Below are 25,698 nucleotides of genomic sequence, written 5' to 3'. Positions count from 1 at the left end.
TGACTAAGCAAAATTTGTACTTGTTTAATAAGAAAATCACTTCTTTAAAAAAATAGTTATTTACATGCTGAGGTTCATCTGTGCAATGCAAGAGCTGAAAATAGATTCGAGAAAGGCTGTTCCTACAAGGAAAGGTCCTGAGGTTACAACGCCAGGCCACATCTGCCAGGCAGCCCTGAGAAACCATGGTTCTCATGGCTGGGAAAACATGGCTGCAGCAATCCCAGCTTCTTGCTGCCCACAGGGATGGCACGCCTGGGCACACACTGTGAGCTGCTCAGAGGCACTCTGATGGGCAGCTCCCACCGCCTCAGTCGGTGTCTCCGTCCCCTTCGCTGCCTCCCAGGGGACTGGGCACCTGCAGAAGAAGAGCACATGGAGAATGAGAGGCAAGCACTCTCCCCACTGCTCCTGAATGCCCGGAGGTGCCCACGACAGGCTCGGCACAGGAGCCCTGCCCCCACCATTCCCTCATCGGGGCAGAGGCTGGCGTTTGTTCTCGGTCATCTCTTAACCAGGTCAGGAACCTGCGCAGGGAAAGGCAAGGGCTGGGGACACTAGAGCGGCCTTTGTTGGGCTCCTTCACATTCTCACAGGCTGCACTGACCACAGCAGAAAATAATATGGAGCCATTGGAAGCTCAACAAATGCAGGTGCCTCGGAAGTATATGTGCCTCTCTCATCAGTGGTGCCAACAGCAATCCACTGGCCCAGGCCAAATTGGCACCTGCGCTGTATTTAGCCTGCACTGGGCTTGGGAAAAATTAACTACCAGCACTTAAAAAGGGGAAGATTTCCCATACCAGTGTGCAACGCTGGTTTCCCTCGACAACATTTAAGCATGCGGTCACTGTCACATTCCAACATGGCCACCACCAGCTGCCACTGAGCCACGAGTATCCCCTTCAGATGAAACGAGGGCTCCTGGCCACTGCTGGCCCCCTTCTCCCTGCCGTCCCCGGACTGGGGGCCTCTCACTGCCCCATCTATAGGACGGCTCGCCAGGTGCCTGGCCCCTCGCCTGCCCACCCTACCTCCCTGGGGCCTGCACACACTGAATTTGCCACCCAGGTATGCAGGAAGGACTGTTTTCACAGATACCGGGACACGAAGAATCTCCCTGAGCCCTGCCTGGGAATGTCACCCTTTGAAACCTCACTGGGCCACCATGAAAGAACTCAGGCTGGCCGACCGCGGCGGCTCACACCTGGAATCCCGGCACTTTGGGAGGCTGAGGTGGGTGGATCACAAGGTCAGGAGTTCAAGACCATCCTGACTAACACAGTGAAACCCCATCTCTACTGAAAATACAAAAAATTAGCCGGGAGTGCTGGTGGGCACCTGTAGTCCCAGCTACTAGGGAGGCTGAGGCAGGAGAATGTGAACCCAGGAGGCAGGGCTTGCAGTGAGCTAAGATCGCACCACTGCGCTCCAGCCTGGGCAACAGAGCGAGACTCTGTGTCAAAAAAAAAAAAAAAAAAAAAAAAGAAAGAACTCGGGTTTTGGGGACATCTCTCACCCCAGAGCAAAGAACTCAGAATGACAATTTCATTCACTTAGCTTTTAGCTCCTACACGTAAAATCCCGTATGTTCCAGTTCTAAGCTACAGTCCACAGCTGTCTAGCCGCTGATTACGCTCCGTGCCAGGTCCATAGTAGGCGTGCCGGCAGCAAGCCTGACCCGGGGTGGCCCTCCCAGAGTCGAAAAGCACCTGGTGGTGGAGCAAGCGGGTGGCGCAGGCAGGCACACAAGGAACATCTCAAGACCGCCTGGCCCTGCTCCTGCAGCTGCTGTGTGGCCTTGGGGGAAGTGACACACTTCTCTGTGCCTCGGCTCCCTCCTCTGTACAATGGGAACAATGTGGGCCTGTGCTGAGCACTGCTGGGACTGTGCCCCTACCTTGGCGCCTGTGCCAGCTGCCGTGAGAGCGGTGGCACTGAAGTTGTGGACGGGCAGGGTGCTCAGCCACTGGGCCATGGAGCGTTCATCTCGCTCAGTGCCGATGATGGTGGGGTAGATGTGCTCCTCCTTGAAGGCTGCGACCTTGCCCTCCTCCTGCACCCAGTCCAGCGGCTCATGCAGCCCATCGTTGCCAAAGCGCTGGTTGTACTTCTCGAAGTGCACCCTCTCCAGGACCAGGCCAAGTCCCGGCGCCTTGGGCACGTCCACCTTCTCTGTGCCCCAGCTGCGTTCCAGCACACTCTCAGGGGCATAACCCTTCACAATGGCCACCACCAGGCCAACCATCTTCCGGATCTGATGCATCATGAAGCTCTGGCCCTTCACCCTGATCACTGCGAACTCCAGGCCCTCCCGCACAAAGGGTTCCTCGCAGTACATCTCCAGGATGTAGCGGCGGGCGCTGGGCTCCTGTGGCCCCTTCTGCGAGGTGAAATTGTGGAAGTTGTGTGTGCCCTTGTAGCAGGCCAGGAGCCTGTTGACCTGCTGCAGCGTCTCGGCGCTCAGGCGGTAGGTCTCGTCCTGCACGTCCCGGTCCTTGTGCGCAAAGGCAAACGTGGGCAGCAGGTAGCAATAGGTCCTGGCATCACATCTGTTCTTGGAGTTAAACCCGCCTGTGACCCGCTTCAGTCCTAGGAGAGAGGTGACCAGTGAGGAGAGAGGCAGGTGAGAAGTGCCTGGATGACCAGGGAGCAGCCTGAGCACAGCGTGAGCCCCAGCGTCTCCTCACCCAGAGCACCAACCAAGCTCCAGCAAGCATCGGCTTCTCTGGGGAGGGGACAGCCACAGGTTGGGGAACAGGCACAGGAGGACAGTGGACACGAGGGACAGGTGCAGTGCTCTATAAAGTGAATTTACAACCATTTATTGTAATTTTCCAATAGCAAGAAGATACAAAACGTCTCCAATACAAAGAAATGATAAATGCTTGGAGTGATGGATCTATTTATGCTAATTGCCCTATTTGATCATTACACATGACTGGAAATATCACACATTATTGTACATAAGTGTATATAATTATTATGCATGAATTTAAAATAATAAAAGCAGCTAGGCACGGTGCAGTGGCTCATGCCTGTAATCCCAGCACTTTGGGAGGCCAAGGCGGGTGGATCACTAGGTCAGGAGTTTGAGACCAGCCTGGGCAACATGGCAAAACCCCGTCTCTATTAAAAATACAAAAATTAGCCAGGCATGGTGGCGGGCGCCTGTAATCCCAGCTACTCGGGAGGCTGAGGCAGGAGAATTGCTTGCACCCATGAGGAGGAGGTTGCAGTGAGCTGAGATCGCACCACTGCACTCCAGCCTGTGCGTCAGAGCGAGACTCTGTCTCAAAAAATAATAACAATACGCCAGGAGCGGTGGCTCACGCCTGTAATCCCAGCACTTCGGGAGTCTGAGGTGGGCAGATCATGAGGTCAGGAGATCAAGACCACCCTGGCTAACAGGGTGAAACTCCATCTCTACTAAAAATACAGAAAATTAGCCGGGCGTGGTGGCAGGTGCCTGTAGTCCCACCTACTCAGGAGGCTGAGGCAGGAGAATGGTGTGAACCCGGGAGGTGGAGCTTGTAGTGAGCTGAGACCATACCACTGCACTCCAGCCTGGGCAACAGAGCGAGACTCCATCAAAAAATAATAATAATAATAATAATAATAAAAGCAAAAAAAAATTGTTAAAACAAAGGAATTGGGCTTTTGTGCACTAAACTCTAAACCTGTAGCATACTTAATCTCGGAATTAAACACATATCCAAACAACAAAAACAAAGGGTGTGTTAAAACCCAGTGCTGGCAAAGGATCCAGTGTGAACTGGCGCAGCCCACCCTGGAATAAAACCCCAGATGTAGGGGAAGGGTGTAACCCCAGCTCAGAAGTCGCGTTAATTCTACAGACAAGGCCATACAGGCAGCACTGTTTGCAACAACAAAAAACACTGGAAACCACCTTAGAATTCCAGCAACTGCAGCCTGACCTAATAAATGCCAGAATATTCGCAGAATAAAAAAGGATGCAGCCCCGCAGGTCAGGGACAAGTCTCCAAGAACTGAGGGCACGGCCCCTCCAAGATGCCTTGAGCGCTAGCAGCACCCCACAGGTGTTCAGTGAGTATTTGTTGAATATTGAATAAGCAAAAATTAAAGACAAATGAAGACCTGCATGCAGGGGGATCCAATCTGTTGAGGACATCTATGTTTAAATGGAAGAATTCTAGAAGAGTAACCCTCACTGAGGGCACCAACTTCAGGGGCTAGGAGGAGAAAGCTCTGCCTGGACTTGCCTCTGCTGGGCTGCACACCTCCTCCAGGAGCTTGCATTGTGGCTGAGACATGCAGGCCCCTCCGGCTGCTAGGATTCCACCTCACCTCAGGAGTCTGATTTTTTTTTTTTTTTTTTTGAGATGGAGTCTCACTCTGTTGCCCAAGCTGGAGTACAGTGATGCAGTCTCAGCTCACTGCAACCTCCGCCTCCCGAGTTTAAGTGATTCTCCTGTCTCAGCCTCCTGAGTAGCTGGGATTACAGGCACCTGCCACCACGCCCAGCTAACTTTTGTATTTTTGGTAGAGATGGGGTTTCACCATGTTGAACTCCTGACCTCGTGATCCGCCCACCTCAGCCCCCACAATGCTGGGATTACAGGTGTTGGATACCGCACCCAGCCAGGAGTCTGATTTAACACCCAACTATGGTTTCCCATTTACAAGGATTGGCCTGGGCCTTGTGACCTCACAAGCAGTGGGGTGCCTCCACATAGCCTGCCCGGCCCGGGTCGCTAGTCACATGGATCCCATGGCCGCTGGCACCGCATACCTCGTGCTTTTGTCTCCAGTCATGTTTGTTTCTGAGTGACTTTTTTGGTTTTTTTTGGTTTTAAAGATTCCATTTCATAAACACTAAACATCACAAGGATGCGCTGCAAGCATAATTCTGGTTGTTCCAGACGTAACTGCTAAGAAAGGCTGCAAAGTGCCGGCAGATGGCCACACTGCAGACCTGGGGAGGGCCCTGCTGGCCTGTACCGCGGCGTGTGGGTGACAGCGACTACCCAACAACTGCACAGATGTGGCACTGTTGAGCATGATAGGGATTAATCTACAGAATACTCAAGTATTTTCCATACAAATGAATGGGAAGAGAACTCAAACGCAACTTTCAGAGGACTTATTCTATGGGAAGTTTCTCAGGAGGAAATTATCCTCAGAAGGCAGAGGAAGCCCAGCATAACAAAAATAAAACTATTGTCGGGTGTGGTGGCTCACGCCTGTAATCCCCAGCTGCTGGTAATCCCAGCACTTCAGGAGGTCAAGGCAGGTGGATCACCTGAGGTCGAGAGTTCAAGACCAGCCTGACCAACATGGAGAAACCCCGTATTCACTAAAAAGACAAAATTAGCCGGGCGTGGTGGCACATGCTTGTAATCCCAGCTACTCGGGAGGCTGAGGCAGGAGAATCACTTGAACCTGGGAGGTGGAGGTTGTGGTGAGCCAAGATCGCGCCATTGTACTCCAGCCTGGGCAACAAGAGCGAAACTCCATCTCAAAAAAAAAAAAAAAATTAATAAAAAATGAAGCTATTGCTGGGTGCAGTGGCTCACGCCTATAATCCCAGCACTTTGGGAGGCCGAGGTGGGTGGATCACCTGAGGTCAGGAGTTTGAGACCAGACTGACCAACATGGTGAAACCCCATCTCTACTAAAAATACAAAAATTAGCCGGGTGTGGTGGTGTGTACCTGTAATCCCAGCTACTGGGAAGGCCAAGGTGGGAGAATCGCTTGAACCCAGGAGGCAGGTGGAGGTTGCAGTGAGCCGAGATCACACCACTGCATTCCAGCCTGGGCAACAGAACAAGACTCCATCACAAAAACGTAAAAATAAAAACTTAACAGTGGGTAAAATCAACAGGGATTACTGAATCCTATTTATGACTCATACATAAATGTTCACAGTGGCTTTACTTCTAACAGCCCAAAACTGGAAATCACCCAGTGTCATCAGCAGGTTGTGTATAAACAATCCGTGATACATCGCAGAACGGAACACCCCGCAGCAATGAGAAGGAACAGACTGCTGACATACACAACAGCATGGATGAATCTTAAAATAGTCAGGCTGTGGGCCGGGCACAGCAGCTCACGCCTGTAATCCCAACACTTTGGAAGACTGAGGCAGGTAGACTGATTGAGCCTAGGAGTTTGAGACCAGCCTGGGCAACATGGCGAAACCCCATCTCTACCAAAAAAATTAAAATTTAGCCGGCTGAGGTGGCGTGTGCTTGCAGGCTGAGGCGGGAGGATCGCATGAGCCCAGGTGGTCAATGCTACAGTGAACTGTGATCGCAACTCCAGCCTGGGCTATAGAACAAGACCCTGTCTCCCTGTCTCAAAAAAACACCTTTCTCCAAGCACACCAGTCAGGCAGACAACAGTTCTGTTTTCTTGGGATTACACCAAAACAAAAAGGAAAAGAAAACAGAGCAAGATGATAGATTCACGCCCAGCCACACCTATCAATACATTCAATATAAGTGGCTTCTGGGAGGCCAAGGCAGGAGGATCCCTTGAGTCCAGGAGTTCAAGACCAGCCTGGGCAACAAAATGAGACCCCATCTCTACAAACTCAAAAATTAAGCATGGTGGCACGCACTTGTAGTTCCAGTTACTGAGGAGGCTGAGGACCACTTGAACCTGGGAGGCAGAGGCTGCAGTGAGCCATGATCACACCACTGGACTCCAGCCTGGGTGACAGAGTGAGACTCTCTCAAAAAACAAACAGAATAAATGAATCAATGAAGGAATCAATGTATGTACGTTAAGTTACCTGTACCTGCCACTTAAAAGGCAGAGAGTTCCATTTTAAGAAGGCCTAAAAATTCCATTTATCAGTACTGCCATAAAAGGGAACAACTGTTCATTTTAACCACAAATTTGGATTTTCACATCCAGTGTTTGATAAAAACAAGGCACCCGTGTGGCCACAAGCACTGCAAATGAGAAGCCTTCTACTCCTGTCTAGTTGCTCCTGTTTCTGAAGAAGGTCAGAACCAGCTGCAAAGCAACTCTGACTACACTTCTGCATCAGTGACAGGTGGAAAAGGCAAGAGCATGCATAGCCTCGTGTCTCTGCAAGACCATCTACAACCGGGCGTGTGGCCGCCAGCACTGCAAGACTTACCCAGGATCCGAATGTGAGAGGGAAGGTGGCTGTTGATCTTTTCTAGAATGTCGTCAATCAGCCACACCTTCAGGGATACCACCTGGCCGGCTGCGGACACACCCTGTAAAGAAAGCAGAACGGGTGACGGAAGGTGGGTCCCTCAGGCCTTGCACACTGGTCTCTGAGACAGAAGGACGACGCGGACCTTGTGTTGTTTCACACATGAATTCTGCTGTTAGAAACGCATCTGGAGGGAATCATCCGATATAAAAATAAAGCTCTATCTGCCAACGGAGTGTGTGCAGGAGCACTTATAAAATAAACTATTACGAATGAATTCAAAGCCCAAGAGAAAACATTAAATGAGGGAGCATAAATATGACTCTGTGCAGACAGAAAGCAAAGTCCCACATAAGACATGACCCCCACCCAGGCGCAGTGGCTCACGCCTGTAATCCCAGCACTTTGGGAGGCTGAGGCAAGCAGATCATCTGAGTTCAGGAGTTTGAGACCAGCCTGGCCAACACGGTGAAACCTGATCTCTACTAAACATACAAAAAATTAGCAGGGTTTTGTAGCGTGTACCTGTAGTCCCAGCTACTCAGGAGGCTGAGGCGGGAGAATCACTTCAGCCTGGGAGGTTGGAGGTTGCAATGAGCCAAGATCCTGCCACTGCACTCCAGCCTGGGTGACAGAGTCAGATTCTACCTCAAAAAAAAAAAAAAGATATGACTCCCAAGGATTGGGGAAAAGAGAAAATACAACTTAGATCCAAGGGCAGAGTGAGGAGGTGGTCCCCACTGGAGTCAGAACAGCAGTGGCCCTGGGGGAAAGGGAGGGGCCTTCTGGGGACAGGCAGTGGGTACACAGGTAAAAACTGATCAAGCTTATGCTTAAGACTAGCACGCTTTACTGTTGTATATTATACCTCTTTTTTAAAGTAAGTTTCTATAGATTTTTTGTTGGGTTCTTTTTGAGACAAGGTTTGGTCTGTCACCCAGGTTGGAATGCAGTGTTGCCATCTTGGCTCACAGCAACCTCAACCTCCCAGGTTCAAGCAATCCTCCCACCCCAGCCTCCCAAGTAGCTGAGACTACAGGCAGGCACCACAATGTCTGGAGAGTTTTTTAAATTTTTTTGTAGAGACAGTGTCTTGCTATGTTGCCCAGACTGGTCTGGAACTCCTGTCCTCAAGTGATCCTCCCACCTCAGTCTCATAAAGTGCTGGGATTACAGGCGTGAGCAACCATGCCGGGCCAAGGAGATCGCTTCCAATTAAAGGAAGCTCTAGAGACACGATAACTGAATGCCAATAATGATCCTAGATTAGATCCCCGACCAATTAACAAAAATAAAGGCATGCCACAAAGAAGCTGAAGAAAAAGAAAACAGAAAAGACAGTTTCCAACTTTAGACATGTCAGAGGGTGGTACTCTATTAATGCTGAATTTCACACACGTAATAATTTATAGTGTGAGGTTGCTGAAGGATGTCACAGTCCCTAGGAGACTCATGTTAAGATGTTTCAGGGTAAAAGGTGATGATGTCTGCAACTTACTCTCAAATGGTTCCATTTTAAGATACAAAAGGCCAGGTACGGCTGAGCGCGGTGGCTCACACCTGTAATCCCAGCACTTTGGGAGGCAGAGACGGGCAGATCACGAGGTCAGGATATCGAGACCATCCTGGCTAACACGGTGAAACCCCATCTCTACTAAAAAATACAAAAAACTAGCCGGGCGAGGTGGCGGGCGCCTGTAGTCCCAGCTACTCAGGAGGCTGAGGCAGGAGAATGGCGTGAACCCGGGAGGCAGAGCTTGCAGTGAGCTGAGATCCGGCCACTGCACTCCAGCCTGGGCGACAGAGCGAGACTCCGTCTCAAAAAAAAAAAAAAGGCCAGGCACAGTGGCTTTCATTCATTATCCCAGTACTTCGGGAGGCTAAGGTGGGAAGATGGCTTGAGCCCAAGAGTTCGAGACCAGCCTGGGCAACACAGCAAGATTCTGTCTCAAAAAACGTAAAGAAAGATAAATAAAAAGAAAACAAACAAAAAAAACGGGTCGGGTACGGTGGCTCACGCCTGTAATCCTAGCACTTTGGGAGGCCGGGGCAGGCAGATCACCTGAAGTCGGTCGTTCAAGACCAGCCTTACCAACATGGGAAACCTTGTTTTTACTAAAAATACAACAAATTAGCTGGAGTGGTGGCAGGCGCCTGCAATCCCAGCTACTTGGGAGGCTGACTCTGGAGAATCACTTGAACCCGGGAGGTGGAGGTTGCAGTGAGCCGAGATCATGCCATTGGACTCCAACCTGGGCAACAAGAGTGAAACTCCATCTCAAAAAATAAAATGAATTAAAACACACACACACACACACACAACTATGCCAATATGGTAAAAATCTAACCTTGGTGAATCTGGGAAGACTATGTGGGTGCTCACGGTATTATCATTAAGACTTTTATGGGCCGGGCGCGGTGGCCCAAGCCTGTAATCCCAGCACTTTGGGAGGCCGAGACGGACGGATCACGAGGTCAGGAGATAGAGAGCATCCTGGCTAACATGCTGAAACCCCGTCTCTACTAAAAAAATACAAAAAACTAGCCGGGCAAGGTGGCGGATGCCTGTAGTCACAGCTACTTGGGAGGCTGAGGCAGGAGAATGGCGTGAATCCGGGAGGCGGAGCTTGCAGTGAGCTGAGATCCGGCCACTGCACTCCAGCCGAGACAACAAAGCACCACCCAAAAAAAAAAAAAAAAAAAAAAGACTTTTATGAAGGTATGAAATTTTCAAAATAAAAAGTTGGAGAGTAAAACTGTTGAGATGTTCCACTGGCCAGACCCACACATGGAACGTGACAGAAGGAAACGAGCTGTTCTGAAACAAGATGACTTTAGGTAAATACACAACAGATTTCAAAGACTTAGCGCCAAAAAAGGGAAAGAAAATACATCTCATTGCCAAACACTTTGTACTGACAAGAAGTTGAAGTGAGAATATCGGGAACATCCTGGGGGGGTAGGGACAACAGCAGAGGGACACCCGGTATCTCTGGGATGGCCTATGTCTGGCTGTGGTGATGGCTGCACAGCTCTGTGAATATACTGGAACCACTGAACTGTATACGTTGTTCTTCTTTTTTTTTTTTTTTTGCCAGGCTGGAGCTCAGTGATGCAATCTCGACTCACTGCCACCTTCGTCTTCCGTGTTCAAGAGATTCTCATGCCTCAGCCTCGCAAGTAGCTGGGATTACAGGTGTGACTCACCACGCCTGGCTAATTTTTGTATCTTTAGTAGAGATGGGATTTTGTCATGTTGGCCAGGCTGGTCTCGAACTCCCGGCCTCAAGTGATCCGTCCACTTTGGCCTCCCAAAGTACTGGGATTACAGGTGTGAGCCACCACACCCAGCTTGAACCGTACACTTTCTTTTAGGTTTTTCTGTTTTGTTTTCAGATGAATTTTCACTCTTGTTGCTCAGGCTGGAGTATAATGGCACAATCTCAGCTCACTGCAACCTCCACCTCTCGGATTCAAACGATTCTCCTGCCTCAGCCTCCTGAGTAGCTGGGATTACAGGCATGTGCCACCACACCTGGCTAATTTTTGTATTTTTAGTAGAGACGGGGTTTTACCATATTGACCAGGCTGGTCTCGAACTCCTGAACTCAGGTGATCCACCCGCCTTGGCCTCCCAAAGTGCTGGGATTACAGGCATAAGCCACCACGCCTGGCCTGAACTGTACACTTTCAATAGGTCAACTGTATAAGAGTGAATTCTATTTCTTTTTTTGCTTTTTTTTTTTGAGATGGAGTCTCACTCTGTCACCTAGGCTGGAGTGCACCATCTTGGCTCACTGCAACCTCCGCCTCCCAGGTTCACACAATTCTCCTGCCTCGGCCTCCTGAGTAGTTGGGATTACAGGCACCCACCACCACACCCGGCTAATTTTGTATTTTTAGTAGAGACATGGTTTCTCCATGTTGGCCAGGCTGGTCTCAAATTCCTGACCTCAAGTGATCCGCCCGCCTCAGACTCCCAAAGTGCTGGGATTACAGGCATGAGCCACCGCGCCCGGCCAAGAGTGAATTATATTTCAATAAAGCTATTTTTAAAATCTGAAACAAAAACAAAATGTTAAACAGCAGAAATACACACACACACAAAAAATAATAGGCCGGGCGTGGCGGCTCACACCTGCAATCCCAGCACTTTGGGAGGCCGAGGAGGGCGGATCACCTGAGGTCAGGAGTTCGAGACCAGCCTGATCAACATGGAGAAACCCCATCTCTACTAAAAATACAAAATTAGCCAGGCTTGGTGGCACATGCCTGTAGTCCCAGCTATTTGAGAGGCTGAGGCAGAAGAATGGCTTGAACCCGGGAGGTGGAGGTTGCGGTGGGCTGAGATCCCGCCATTGCACTTCAGCCTGGGCAACAAGAGTGAAACTGTCTCAAAAATAAATAAACAAATAAATAATAAAAATTGTAAGATGTTACTGTTTTCACCCGAAGGGCAGGGCACTCGGGTGCGACCACGTTGGCCTCATGGATCTACTTCTGCAGGTTTTCCAATTGCAAGTGAGAAAACATATTAGAACGAAACTCTCTCTCTAACAACAGCAGAACTAAAAATAAATACAAGGACCCTATTTTGAAATGCTCTCTTCATCAGCTTGAACAAATTGTTACTTTCTTCTTCCCTAAAAACAATCAGAGAGCTGTAAATGGAGAATCAAAAAGAAAATGGAAATAGTAAGACCCACAGAACTCTCTACCTTGGGCCATCAAAGGCATCACCCACTAGGAGTGAACTTGTGGGTCCCTCTTGTGTTCTCCCCTCTACACGATGGCTCCAGCATGCGTCCATGGATCCCCAGGGACCTGTGTGCCTTTGAAACTAGGTGTTTGTGGGAACAAGAGCCATAGCTTTATTCAGATTCCTGGGGATCCTGACCAGCAAAAAGTTATGTCTCTGAGAGACCCCCAATGCCCTCAGGCAGCCTGAGAGCCATGTTAGAGCCAGATACTCTCACAGGCAAGGATGACAGGTATCACATTCACTGATGCCTTCTACATGCTACAGAAAAGCTATCTGTTCTCTCCAGCTGTGCTGTCCCTGTCTGCCAAATGTTGGGCTGCGGGCGGCAAGCCACCCAGGTGCCGAGGCGAGAGACTGAAGGCACGAGCTGTTCCAGTATAATAAAGAAAATAATTAGAATAAGAAAAGTTATACTAGAAATAGGATACAGATATGATTATATATAATATCAATATTTGTAGTATTGTTCTTTATTATTATAATAATCTCTGTTCTATAATTATAACCTAGGAAAAACCAGGCCATACAGAGTCAGGAGCTGAAGGGACACTGTGAGAGGTGACCAGAAGACAAGAGTGTGAGTCCTCGGTCACTCCCAGATAAGGGCTGCTTGGTCTAGTGGTAGCGCCAGTGCCTGGGAAGGCACCTGCTACTTAGCAGACCGGGAAAGGGAGTCTCCCTTTCCCTGGGGCAGTCAGAGAACACTCTGCTCCAGCACCTCTCGTGGGAGGCCTGACATGACCCAGGCCTGCCCGCAGTCATGCGGAGGCTTCAACGTCTCCTGTGGGGCTGTGCTTCAAAGGTCACACTCCTTGTCACGTTCATGTTCCGCCTGTATACCTGGCTCCTCCTTTTAAGTTCTTAGAAGATAGCAGTAGCAGAATTAGTGAAAGCATTAAAGTCTTTGATCTTTCTGACAAGCGCATAGAAGAAATGCTGATGTATGCTGTCCCCCTCTCCGCCTCAGCTACCACAAAGGGAAAGACCCCCGTCCCGTGGACACGTCACTCGTGTGACCTTATCCATCACTTGAGACGACTTATACCCCTTACCCTGCCCCCTTGCCTTGTATATAATAAACAGCAGTGCACCGGGCATTCAGGACCACCACCGGACTCCACACACTGGTGGCAGTGGTCCCCTGGGCCCAGCTGTCCTTCCTTCTATCTCTCTGTCTCATGTCTTTATTTTTCTACGATCTCTCGTCTCTGCACACGAAAGAAAACCCACAGGCCCTGTAGGGCTGGACCCTACACTGGGTCCCTCCTTAAAGACATCTCCATTCCCTGTGGCGGGCCACTCTGCCCACATCCAATCCCATGGTTCAGTTCCAAGCACAGCAATGTGGCGTCACAGGACCACTTGGCATGTGCTGCCACACAGCCAGCAGCAGCGTCCAGGGTGGATGTGCAAACCCATGGGAAACGGGAACTCAGCCTTGTGGTTCTGAAGGGTCAGTGCTGGGTCACCAGCCCCACGCAGCTGAGACCATGTAACGGGTCCAGGGTGGTGGAGATGTGATGAGTGTGGACTTAGCACACACACAAAAACAGTATTACATTTATCCCATGAAGAGATTTTTATATGGATTACATGCTGAAATAAGGATATCCTGAATATACTGAGTTTATAATACAGCGAATTATTTATTAATTTCAAGCCAGATGTGGTGGTTCATGCCTGTAAATCCCAGCACTTTGGGAAGCCAAAGTGGGAAAATCACCAGAGCCCAGGAGTTTGAGACCCCGGGCAGCATAGCAAGACCTCGTATTAAAAATTTAGCCAGGCATGGTGGAGTGCATAATAGTTCTGCGATGGATAGTTTGCTGTATCACCAATTCATGTGCGGTAAATCCCCATATGTCTAGGGAAGACCTGGTGGGAGGTGACTGGATCATGGTTTCCCCATGCTGTTCACCAAGTAACCGTGGTGAGTTCTCCTGTATGTGGTTTATAGGGTCTTCCTGCCTCTTCAACTCTCTCATGCCACCACCATGATCCAAGGTTCCCTGGGCCTCCCAGCTATGTGGCACTGGAGTCAGTTAAACCCTCTTTCTTGGCAGGTGCAGTGGCTCAAACCTGTAATCCCAGCACTTTGGGAGGCCGAGGCAGGCGGATCAGGGTCCAGTCGAGACCATCCTGGCCCCTAACGCAGTGAAACCCCGCGTCTCTACTAAAATACAAAAAGCTGCCCGAGGCGGTGGCGGGCACCCTGTAGATCCCAGCTACTTTCGGGAGGGGAAGCGGGAGAATCGGCGTAAACCAGGCCCGGAGCTTGCAGTGGAAGCTGAATCCGGCCGCTGCACTCCAGCCTGGTGACAAGTGAGACTCAATCTCAAAAATCATCTAAAAACCAGCCAGGCGGTGACGGTGGGTGCCTGTAGTCCCAGCTGTTGGGAGGCTGAGGGCAGGAGGAGAATGGCAGAACCGAGAGGAGAGACTTGCAGTGAGCTGAGATCATTACTGCACTCGACCTGGGTGACCATGAACTCAGATCTCAAAAACAAAAACAAAAACCTCTTTCTTTATAAGTGCCCAATCTTGGGCAGTTCTTCCTCTTGTGTAGTGAAAACAAGATTAGTCACCCAGCTACTTAAAGGCTAAATGGGGACCTTGAGCCCAGGAGTTTAAGGGGACTACAGAGTAATTGCAGTTAGTGCCCATAGCATCCCAGCCTGGACAAGAGAATGAGACCCTGACTCTAAAAAAGGAAAGAAAAGAGAATGCTGCATCATACAAGTGTGACTCTCTGCCCTCGGAGCCACACAATCACATTTGCCTCAGAGTGAGCCTGATTGGAGGGTCGAAGGCAGACGTTGCGGCTGCCCCTGGGCCACCTGCAGGAATGCATGTCCCTGAGAACAGAATCAACATAGGAATGTATGTCCCTGAGAACAGAATCAACACAAGAGAAAGCAAAGACCAGAGAGAACACAGAGCCCCGCTGGCAGGAAGCACCTAGATCCGGCTATACCTGAGCTGCCCAGGCTCCTGGACATCTCACCTACGTAAGGTGTAGGCTAGTTTGATTTGCACATCATATGTACTCAGAAGCAGCACAACAAGTCAGGACACTGAGCTGGAAAGTGGGCCGGGTGCTGCTCGTATCAGCCGGGACGGGGCAGAAAAGGCCGTCACCCACCTTGTCTGTCCGGGCACAGCGCTGGAAGGACATTTTCCTCATGTCCTCGCCATGATTTTCAGGAATACAGCCTGACCGGACGAGGGCAGACACCAAGTCATCTTCAATTGTTTTGAATTGTGAGGACCCAACATTCCTAAACGCACAGTCAGAAGCTTGCATGGCCTGTCCGGTAGCTGTCCCAAACTCCTGTCTCCAAGTTTTTCCTCTGGCCTGAAGCACTGAGATTACAAGTGTGAGCTGCCACGCTCATGTGAAAACCCTGTATTCTGCTCACTCGCCCTGAGCCTGGGCTGCTCCACGCCAGAGGATGGGTAGCGTGGAATGGAATCAAAATGCAGGTTTGACTGAACCTGTGTACACACCTACTTCCACAATCTGTCAGTTATGACATCAGTGCCGTGGGTGCTACCTATACTTAAACAATATAACATCAGATATAAAGTGATCCATGGCCAGGCACAGTGGCTCATACCTGTAATCCCAGCACTTTGGGAGGCCAAGGCAGGGTGGGATCACCTGAGGTCAGGAGTTCGAGACTATCTAGCTCCACATGGTGAAACCCCAGTCTACTAAAAATACAGTGCAGGTCAAGCGCGGTCAAGCCTGTAATCCCAGCATCTTTGGGAGGCCGAGACGGGCGGATCACGAGGTCAGAGATCGAGACCATCCTGCTAACACGGTGAAACCCCCTGCCTCTACTAAAAAAATACAAAAACTAGCCGGGCTGCATGGCTACCAGCAGTCTGCGCCACCGGGAGGCTGAGGCAGGAGAATGGCGTGGAACCCGGGAGCTGAGCTTGCAGTGAGCTGAGATCTGGCCACTGCACTCCAGCCTGGGCGGTTGAGCGACTCAGCCTGCAAAAAAATAAAAAAATAAAGGAATAAATAAATAAATAAAAAATACGCAGCCAGGCGGTGGTGCCCTGGAGACAGGAGTAGAACTCCGCTGAACCTGGGAAGTGGAAGGTAGTGAACCGATAGTGCACCACTAACGTTTGTATTACAGAGGAAAACGCTGTCTCAAAAAAAATACAAATAAAAGTTAGTCAGGTATGCTTTTAATTCCAGCTACACAAGAGGCTGAGACAGGAGAATCACTTGAATCTGGGAGGCAGAGATTGCAGTGCACAGTGGTTGGCTGGGCTCGGTAGTTCACCCCTGTAATTCCAGCACTTTGGGAGACGGAGGCAGGAGGATAATCTGAGATCAGGAGTTCAAGGCCAGCCTGACCAACATGGTGAAACCCCGTCTCTACTAAAAATAAAAAACTAGCCGGGCGTGGTGGCAGGCGCCTATAGTCCCAGGTACTTGGGAGGCTGAGGCACAAGAATCACTGGAACCCGGGAGGTGGAAGTTGCAGTGAGCCAAAATCCCACCACTGCACTCCAGCCTGGGCGACAGAGCGAGACTCTCTTTCCAAAAAAAAAAAGCAATCCATTACTTGTAACTTTCGCCATAAAAGCTGTTACAACAACTGCCAAAGTTAAGCATTATTTTCTTAAACTTTTGTTTCAGTCAGACACTGCATGCACTGCACGAACTTCTGTGGATAAGCTTAAAGATGCTTAAAGAACACAGAGCCAGGCAAAGCCACAGTGTTAATTACAAAAAGGAACAAAAGGAACGTCTACCTGAGGCCAGTCGCAGTGGCTCATGCCTGTAATCACAACACGGGGAGGCTGAGGCAGGAGGATGGCTTGAGCCCAGGAGTTCGAGAGCAGCCTGGGCAGCACAGCGAGCCCCCATTCCCATAAATAATAAGAAACTTAGCAAGACCCCATTTCTGTAAATTTTTTTAAAAAATTAGGCCGGACGCGGTGGCTCAAGCCTGTAATCCCAGCACTTTGGGAGGCCGAGGCAGGCGGATCACGAAGTCAGGAGATCGAGACCATCCTGGCTAACACGGTGAAACCCCATCTCTACTAAAAATACAAAAAGAAGAAATTAGCTGGGCGTGGTGGCGGGCGCCTGTAGTCCCAGCTACTCTGGAGGCTGAGGCGGGAGAATGGCGTGAACCTGGGAAGCGGAGCTTGCAGTAAGCCGAGATCACGCCACTGGGGGCGACAGAGCGAGACTCCGTCTCAAAAAAAAAAAAAAAAAAAGTATTCGGGCCATGAGGTCAAGGACACTTACAGTCCTCAATGCTTGGGAGGCTGAGGTAGGAGGATCTCTTGAGCCCAGAAGGTGGAGGCTGCAGCGAGCACTGGATGCACCACTGCATTCCAGCCTGGGCCACAAAGGAAGACCATGCCTCAAAAAAAAAAAAAAAATACGCCTACCTGAATGCATCCACACCCTCTACTTTCCAGAAAAGGAAGTGGGCTGAGGAGAGAATCCTCACAACTTTAATACTTAGCTCTGTCCCTTTAACGCACACGACGGCAGGCTCTTCTGAGCTGCAACGCGCTGTCCACTGCTCTCAGCAATGAGCGTCAGTACACCTAGCTCATCTTCACACCCTATCTAGCAGGTGCTGTCAGCACTCCCATCCTAAAGACGAGGCCTCGAGCACACAGCAAGTGAACCCCGCCTCAGATCCCAGTGGTTAGCGGCAGGGCCGGGCCTGATGGAAGGCAGCAGCTCGCGTGCAGCAGGACCAGTGAAAGCTGCTTGGGCCTGCACCTAAACCCAGCCGGACCCACCGCTTCCACCGCGGCGGCACCCGCACCTAAGCCCCGCGGGACCCGCCGCTTCCCGGGCGGCCACACCTGCATGCCGTGGTAGCCCTTGCCCGAGTAGGCCATGAGCAGCACGATCTTGCGCTTGGGCAGCTTCCCGCGCCGCTCCTCGTCCCCATCGCTCTTGACCTTCTTCGCCGGATGCTCTCCGTCCTCCCAGACGCGGGCACCCCCGGCCCAGCAACTGCGGGACCTCCGATCCTGGGGGCGCGCGGATCCCGCGGGCGGTGGCTCCGCGTTCCCCGCCATGCGCGGCGAGCTGCGGAGAAGGGCAGCGTGAGCGGGGGTCCGGTGGGCACCGCGCGGGGTGGGGTGGGCTGGGCTGGGCGGGCGTGGCGGGGTCGCCCGGCGTCGCGGTCATTACCAGGACGGACGCGGTCCCAGGCGCAGGGTCCACCGTCCGCAGGCTCCCAACAGCGCGCGAAGCTGGAGGCCCATGCGCAGGCTACCAGCGAACCCGACCCCGCCCTGACCCCGAGCCCTGACCCCCAGGGTCCCAGCCCCGCCTCTGCCGACCCCTAACCTCTCGGACCCTGACGCTGCTGCCCTGTTCCTGCTAACCCCTGACCTCCGGGAACCCGGCGCCCCAACCCCTCTCTAGCTAACCTCTGACCTCTCGGACCCGCACACCGCAAGCCCGCTCCTGCTGGCCCCTGACCTCTCGGACCTTGATGCCCCAGCCTCGCTCCTGCTGACCCCTGACCCCTCGGGCCCCGCGCCCAAGCCCCGCCTCTGCTGTCCCCAGACCGCCCCGGGACCCTGACGGATAAACTCCAACGTCCCCTGACACCCAGGTTAACCTCTGACCTCCCCAGCCCCTTCACCTCCCTCCCCGCCCAGTGGGCTTTCCTCGGGAGTCGAAGAGACCCGGACCACCCGCGTCGGGACCAGAAAAGATCGCCTAGCGTCAGGCCCCACTCACTACGCGGCTGACTGAGCCGGAGCCGGACCACGTGGGCGAAGGCGGAAGTGGAACGAGCGGCTGGACGGCGGCCGAGCGGGGACAAAAATTCTTCCGGAGAAGTGGCGGGGCGGAGACAGGGATGAGGGAGATTTGCGGGGTGGGATGGGGGCGGAGAGTAGGGTGTTGGGGGCGGGGATTTGGGGGTGTTGGGGGCGGGGATTGGGGGTGTCAGGGACGGGACACGAGGCCCTCCCGCATCCGGCACCGCGGCCGCGCGGCGAAACGTGTGAGCAGTGGTCGCGCCGCCGTCGCCTCCTGGGTGCTGTCGCCCGCCCAGCGGAGCAGGGGAAACTCCGAGCCCACGCCGGCCCCGCTCCTCTCCGCTGCCGGGTCCCCTCCCACGGGCTCGGCCCCCAAACCCTCAGTGGCACCCACCCTGTGCGGCCCTCGTGTGGCCTCAGCCCCGCGCCCCGTCCCGGTTCCACAGACGCTGGGGCGCAGGGGAGGCTCCGCCCTGGCCTTCACCCGCACCGTGGAAGGGGGTCGCCGCCCACCGCAGCCTCCGCCTCCGGGCTCCAGCGGTCCTCGCAGGCGCGCGCCACCACGCCCAGCTAATTTTTTCTTATTTTTTATAGAGATGCGGCCTCCTGAAAAGTGGCCACTCTTTTTGTGGGGGGGGGGAGGGGCGGGGAATCAGAGTCTTGCTCTTTCGCCAGGTTGGAGTGCAGTGGCGGGATCTCGGCTCACTGCAACCTCCGCCTCCCGGGCTCAAGCGATTCTCCTGCCTCAGCTTCCCGAGTAGCTGGGACTACAGGCGCGCGCCACCACGCCTGGTTAATTTTTTTGTATTTTAGTAGAGACGGGGTTTCACCATGTTAGCCAGGATGGTCTCGATCTCCTGACCCACCTCGGCCTCCCAAAGTGCTGGGATTATAAGCGTGAGCCACCGCGCCCAGCCTTTTTTTTTTTTTTTTTTTTAAGGGACCGGCTCACTGTGTTGCCCAGGCAGATCTCCAAATGCTGAGCTCAAGCGATCCGCCTGCCTCCCCTTCTGAAGTGCTGGGATTCCCGGTGTGGCCACTGCACCCACCACTTCCTTGCCTCCTCTCCCAAGCTTGCCCTCCTGTCCTCCTGCTTTCCCTTAGAGAAACTCATATGATTCTGGACCCGCCCTCTGGCATAATCTCAAAATCCTTAATCCCATATCTGGGGCCACAATTCAGCCAACCACAAGCTTGAATTTGGGGAATGGGCCATGGGCCAGGGAGAGCATGCTCCTGGCAGTGCAAGGGTGGGGAGGCAGGAGCCAGCCATCTGCAGCAGCCCCACTCCTGCCCTCCAGGGGCTGCACCTCCTCCTACAGGTGAGGACTCAGCAGGGCCTGGGCACTGTGCCCACCTGGAGTATGCAGGTAGAGAAACCACAGGGCTGTGTGACGAGGGACTGATAGGAAAAGAGGACCAAGGGGCCCGGGGCCAGGTTGTGTGGGGCCCCGTGGCATTGGCTGTGAGATGGGAGCCCCAGGGATCCAATCTGACACCCCTTCCCAAGGGGTACTCAATGGGCTGCGTGTGGCTTGTGAGGAGCTGGTGGCCGAGGCAGTAAGGGGAGGCAGGAGGGTGATGCAATTGGCCAGGTGGGAGGGCAGCTCACCCATACTAAATGACCTCCCAGGAGGGTACCCCTCCACCAGCCCAGGCTCCAGGACTGAGGCATGGACAGGCACCCAGGGGGCCACAGTTCTGTGAGAGTGCGGGCACCAAGGCCTGGTCCCGCTGGCTTGGAGTGTGCAAGGATGAGGTCCCTCCTGCACTGCCACGGCTTCCCCTGGGCCCACCCTCACCACCTGGCTCTAGCACATGGACCTTTACAGCAGCTTTATTTACCACTGCCCAAACGTGGAAACAACTGATATATCGGCAGGTGAATGGAAAAACTGTGGTACCTCCAGACAATGGAATACTATGCAGCTCTAAAAAGAAATGAGGCCAGGCACGGTGGCTCATCCCTGTAATCCTAACGCTTTGGGAGGCTGGGAGGATGGATCACTTGAGGCCAGGAGTTTGAGACCAGCCTGGCCAGCGTGGCAAAACCCCTGTCTAAAAATACAAAACTTAGCCAGGCTGGGTGCAGTGGCTCAGGCCTATAATCCCAGCTACTCAGGAGACTGGGGCACAAGAGTCGCTTGAACCTTGGGAGGTGGAGGTTGCAGTGAGCTGAGTTCCCGCCACTGCACTCCAGCCTGGACAACAGAGCGAGACTGCCTCAAAAAAAAAAAAAAAAAAATGGAAACGTGCTCCCAGGCCCTGGGCATAGTGTATGTTCCCAACTACGGGACATTCTGAAACAAAAACCACTATGAGGACAGGAAGATCAGTGGCCAGTAGAGCTAGGCTGGGAGAGGGGAACAGGTGGAGCCCAGAGGACCTTAGGGTGATGTGTGGCATGACACCTTTGCAACACCCAGTGTATATCGAGTGACCCCATGATGTGAACTGCAGACTTTGAGTGGTAACACAGAACCTGTTGTATTAGAAGTGTCCATGATTTTTGAAAATCTAAAATATGAATATTGGGTTCAACAGCAGAGACAAAGGCACTGCACGAACCTGACCTGTTACTGACGTGACGGGAGAGAGGGCAGATGTCTGTACGTCCTACTCAATTTTCCTGAAACTATAAAACTGCTAAAAAATATTAAATTCCATGTTTGTAGTGACTGTCTGGGCATTTCTTTACGTTACAGACGTACCAGGAGGACCACAGCGCCCACGGCCTGGCAGCTGCCGCGCCGCACCACACCACACCTCACCCGGTGCTGAGTGCAGCTGCTCCTGTTTGAGGAGGCTGTTTGGAAGCAGCCCGTCTGTCTTGGGACTCAGAAACAAGGTCTCCACCTTCCCCTTCCTCGAGAACACCAACCTCTCAATGAACTTTCACTTCTTATTGCGGTTAGCAGTTTTTAGCAAGTTATTTTTATCTAATAAAAACAATATACAATATACAGTTTAAAAAATGCAAACCCTACAGGAGTTCGAGACCAGCCTGGCCAACATGTGAAACCTCGTCTCTACTAAAAATAAAAAAATCAGCCGGGCACAGTGGTGCATGCCTGTAGTCCCAGCTACTTGGGAGGCTGAGGCAGGACAATCTCTTGAACCTGGGAGGCGGAGGTTGCAGTGAGCCAAGATTGTGCCACTGCACTCCAGCCTGAGAAAGAGTTACTCGTCTCAAATTAAAAAAAAAAAAAAGGGCAAAGGATTTAGATGTTCCTCCAAAGACACACAAATGGCCGCCAAGTACCTGTGATGCTCAACGTCAGGACCCCTTGGGGAAATGCAAATCAAAACCACAAGGCGAGGCCTTGGAGGCCCAGCTGCTCAGCGGCTGCAGTGAATAGTCTGAGGCTTCTTGGAAATTCACACAGAGCTCCACGTGGCCCCTCCTAGGTGTATCCCCCAGAGGAGTCAAAGCAGGTGCCCAAAGCTATCCCAAGGTGGGTGCCCTGCCCTCTGGAGTCTGTTCACCCTGTGCAGGACCTCCAGCTTGGCGGGAGAGGCTTCCTACAGCACAGGAGTCTGCACTGTCCCTCACATATCCAGCTTCTGCCCTGGGGCTCTGCTCCTACAGCTGTGTCCGGCCATTGTGGGCACCAATGGAGGGGGCCCTGGGGCTCCTGCACCTTGGCTGAGAAAGAAAATGACAAAACCCTGAGAACAGTGACAAGCCAACGAAGACAAGAGGTGACACCAGCCCAACAATTCCAAAGGTTTATTTCCTTAAATTGATATTACACAATATAACGCAAAGGGCAGGAAATCACACAAAATTTGCTTTAAAATAGACAAAGGGTCCAGCACTATCAAGAGAACATTCAACCAGGGGCGGCAGTTGAGGCGCCCAGGACCTGCTTGGACACACGCACACGCGGCCGCGACGGAAGCAAGAGGACCAGGACGCCAGGCAAGATCCCGGTAGTGCCAGCTTCCCAGGACTCAAGATTCCAGTCGGCCATGAAGCAATAAATACTAACATGCCCCACAAGGTGAGAATAAAGCCATCAAGGTGATGAGGAAGAAATCACGGGGATTTTCTTCTTCTAAGTCCAAGCACAGTGGCAATATTTCAAGTATTGCAAAGAAAAACACACATGTGTGTATTTTTGTCTGTTATGTGGTGTGTGACCCTGGAACCCCCCGCGTGGGTCCATGGCCCCACCGCTGCCTCCCGCAGACTGGGGACTCGTTCAAGTATCTACTGATCCAGGCTGGGCAGACCAAGGGAGGCCCAGGCAGGGTTTGCAGCACATGCCCGCCTGGAATCTGGAAGGCAGGCCTCTCTGCGGACACCTTCAGTGGCCCTGAGCAAGGCCGAGGCAGGGAGGGACAGGGCTGTCATCAGGCCTACCCTGCCGAGGGGCTGACACCACAGCTGGCTGTCAAAGCTGGACGGGGAGCTTTTGCATATGTTACTTTTTTCCTTGCATGAAGTATTCCCCTCATCTGCCCCCAGACCCAGGTGGGGAGGGTGCTGGGCACACACCTGTCCTGCTGCAGCCACCGACCCAGGTGTGCACAGAGCAGCCTCACCTGCCTGCCATACGCCCCTGCGCCATCTGCCTCTAACCTGGCCCAGTCCTCGCCCTCCCAAAACCAATTCTTAAACACCTACAAGTTTTCTCCTTTAAAGAAAAAATTAGCTGCATAAAAATAAGACACATTTTAGGAATAAAGTGTGAAAGATTACAAGACGTATCCAGGGCTTAGAGAACACGGTGCCTCTGCTGCCGGTCCCTAGAGGAACGCTTGAACAAAGAACTGCCTCTGCCTCTGGTGCAGGGCCCCACTCACCCCGGAGCCAGTTCTCCCCTTGAGGTCCAGACCTGGGCAGCTCCGTGGTCCGGTGCTCAGGCTTGGGGGCCCTGGCATGTGTCCGCTTATGTGTATGTACAAACACCAGGCCACTGCCAGGAATCACCGCCCAGCAGTCCCTGGTGAGGTCCAGATTCTGTCTCTATCTGCATAAAGTGCTTGGGTGATTGACAAAGCTGGGTGGGTATCTCGGAGGGAGAGGCTCCTGGAGACTGGGGGACGCCGAGGCCGCAGGCTCTTCCTGGGCACAGTGACTGCTGACCTGCCCGAAGCAGGAGCTCGCTTTGGCTTTGAGTCGGCAGCGGTCTCAGGCCCTTGCCTGTCCTCCAGGGCTGTCCCGGGGCTAGAGGGTGGTGGCACCCACGCCTGCTGTGCCAGGCAGCCAGAGGGGCAGAAGTTCTGTGATGCCCACCTGTACAAGATGGGAGACACCCCCAAGCTGTGTGGCTCCAGGTGTGCTGGTTCTGCCCCGTGACCCGCAGGGAGGCCGGCAGGCTGACTGTCCGTGGGGCCCAGGGCAGGGCTCAGCACCAGCGATCAGTGCCATGGGCTTGTCCCGAGGAGTCCAGCCAGCACAGAGCCCACCCTGCAGGGCTCGGCAGGACCAGGGCCCAGCCAGACCAAAAAAGGTCAGGCACAGATGCCAGTCAGCAGCGCCGAGAGTCTCCGCTCAATGCACAGCTTGCCTGTGGAGGGAGAGGGAGGAGCGTGAGGGAGACGCCCAGAGCCCTCAGCCCCCAGCCCAGCCTGGCACTCACACTTGGCGACGTTCTCGATGTCGGCCTGGTCTGAGAGCATGTGCTGCAGCCCTTCCAGGAGCAGCAGGGCCTTGTGGTAGCGCGGGACGCATCCCTCACGGTGCTGGAACATCTCGTCCAGGGCGGCCGACTGCACCTGGGGGCGAGGGCAGAGGCTGGACAAGGCCAGCTCACCCCACTCCCTCTCAGCGAGGGCTGCCCTGCACCCATGGCAGCGGCCCAGGGGTGGCAGACAGGCCCTCAGGGCAGTGACATGGGGGGGTGAGTGCTGGCGCAGCCTGCGGTGCAGAGGGGATGGTCACAGGGCCAAGAGGAGACGCTGCCTGGAACCAGATGACCCTGGCCAGCACTGTCAGCCCCACCCCAGGACAATAGAGTGCCCGCCAGTCAGTCAGTGTCATTACTGCTGCTGCCTGGCCTGCCTGGGTGGGAAGCAGGGGCAGGAGGGAGGCTGACTTTTCCCATGTTTGTTCAGACTGCATTTTTACTGCATGCATACATTTTCTTAAAAAAGAAGACTCAGGCACTCATGAGTTTTTGCCTGTAATCCCAGCATTTTGGGAGGCTGAGGCACGATGATCACTTGAGCCCAGGAGTTAGCGGCTGCACTACACTTCAGCCTGGGCAACAGTGCAAGACCCTCTCTTAAAAAAAAAGAAAAAAAAGGGAGGACCCCACCTCAGAGGCAAAGGAAGCTCTTCAGAGCCCAAGCAGGGAGCCTGTGCCCGCGGTACCAGCTGAGTGCACCACACTTCTAGGCAGGTTGTCTGGGACCAGGTGCTGCTTCTGGAGGCTGACACCTGACTATGAGGCCTGAAGACCAAGTCTCTCATTTTACAATTGGGGAAACTGAGTCTCAGGAAGAGGCATGGCAGGATGCACATGGGCCATGGCACCCATGCAATCAAGGATGCACCCAGCCAAGCTGTAAGCGCCTGCAGGAGGCTGGGGGCATCATGCTATCATTTCAAGACCTCCAGAAGTGACACCCCTCAAAGTCTCACCAAGCTGTGGGCATCAAGGTCCCCTCCCAGTGCAGACAGCCGGCCTGGAAGTTCCTGGCCCCTGCCCCACCGGTGTCTGTCTATCCCGTACCATCTGCACAGCATGGCTGAAGATCAGCCTCTCGGCAGTGATGCTGTGGATGCGGTCCAGGAGCCGCTGCTTGTCCAGGAAGAAGCGCTGCAGCCGCAGGCTCAGGCCTTGGCAGGACACCACGCTGGCCTTGTACAGCTCATTCAGCCTGCGCACCACTGCAGAGGACGAGGGTGGTCAGCTCAGGGTGCGGCAGACACGGGGCAGGGCTGGAGTGGTCATGATCTGCCCTGCGCACTGAGCGAGCACGTCCCTCCCTCCCTGCCACACCCCTGGCTCTCTGTGGCCTTCAGTGTGCGGCCAGGCT

At 53.1% G+C, this 25,698-nt stretch overlaps 2 protein-coding genes across 7 annotated transcripts in view; both read right to left on the bottom strand.

The window, feature by feature from the left end:
- PUS1 (pseudouridine synthase 1) lies at positions 1-18,765 on the bottom strand. 2 transcript variants are annotated; one of them, XM_021923164.2, is made up of 6 exons: positions 18,686-18,765; positions 17,794-18,022; positions 15,083-15,220; positions 7,137-7,239; positions 1,901-2,592; positions 1-358 (listed from the first exon to the last, which is right to left on the bottom strand). In XM_021923164.2, exons 2-6 carry the CDS (start codon positions 18,010-18,012, stop codon positions 311-313), a joined length of 1,200 nt encoding a protein of 399 aa, XP_021778856.2. In that variant the 5' UTR covers positions 18,013-18,022; positions 18,686-18,765; the 3' UTR covers positions 1-310. The 2 variants fall into 2 exon arrangements, with proteins under 2 accessions (XP_021778856.2, XP_009180348.2); XM_009182084.3 differs by having other exon boundaries at positions 18,128-18,745.
- A 3,656-nt stretch (positions 18,766-22,421) lies between these two features.
- ULK1 (unc-51 like autophagy activating kinase 1) overlaps positions 22,422-25,698 on the bottom strand; it is a 28,454-nt gene continuing 25,177 nt past the window's right edge. For 3 of the 5 annotated variants that reach the window (XR_004176260.1, XM_031650939.1, XM_031650940.1), the window contains 3 exons: positions 25,392-25,549; positions 24,297-24,432; positions 22,422-24,224 (listed from right to left, as the gene is read on the bottom strand). Coding sequence is in view for 4 of the 5 variants with exons in the window: in XM_031650939.1 (XP_031506799.1) it covers positions 24,169-24,224; positions 24,297-24,432; positions 25,392-25,549 (350 nt within the window). In the remaining variant the exon portion in view is untranslated. Of the gene's footprint in view, positions 24,433-25,391; positions 25,550-25,698 lie in introns of all 5 variants that reach the window. The other 2 variants (XM_031650937.1, XM_031650938.1) reach the window with 1 other exon arrangement.

This window comes from Papio anubis, chromosome 9 (genome assembly GCF_008728515.1).
Source record: "Papio anubis isolate 15944 chromosome 9, Panubis1.0, whole genome shotgun sequence".
Taxonomy (NCBI): Eukaryota; Metazoa; Chordata; class Mammalia; order Primates; family Cercopithecidae; genus Papio; species Papio anubis.
The sequence above is the reverse complement of the archived record's forward strand: the minus strand, read 5'-3'. Positions and strand labels throughout refer to the sequence as shown.

What these genes read in the sequence shown, in the direction of transcription:
- PUS1 (XM_009182084.3), bottom strand. Translation starts at nt 18,201, where the DNA reads ATGGGCCTCCAGCTTCGCGCGCTGTTGGGAGCCTGCGGACGGTGGACC. An exon ending in GCTGTGCCCGGACAGACAAG is followed by an intron (nt 7,240 to 15,082) that starts GTGGGTGACGGC and finishes CTTTCTTTACAG; the next exon opens with GGTGTGTCCGCAGCCGGCCA. An exon ending in CTCTCACATTCGGATCCTGG is followed by an intron (nt 2,593 to 7,136) that starts GTAAGTCTTGCA and finishes CCTCTCTCCTAG; the next exon opens with GACTGAAGCGGGTCACAGGC.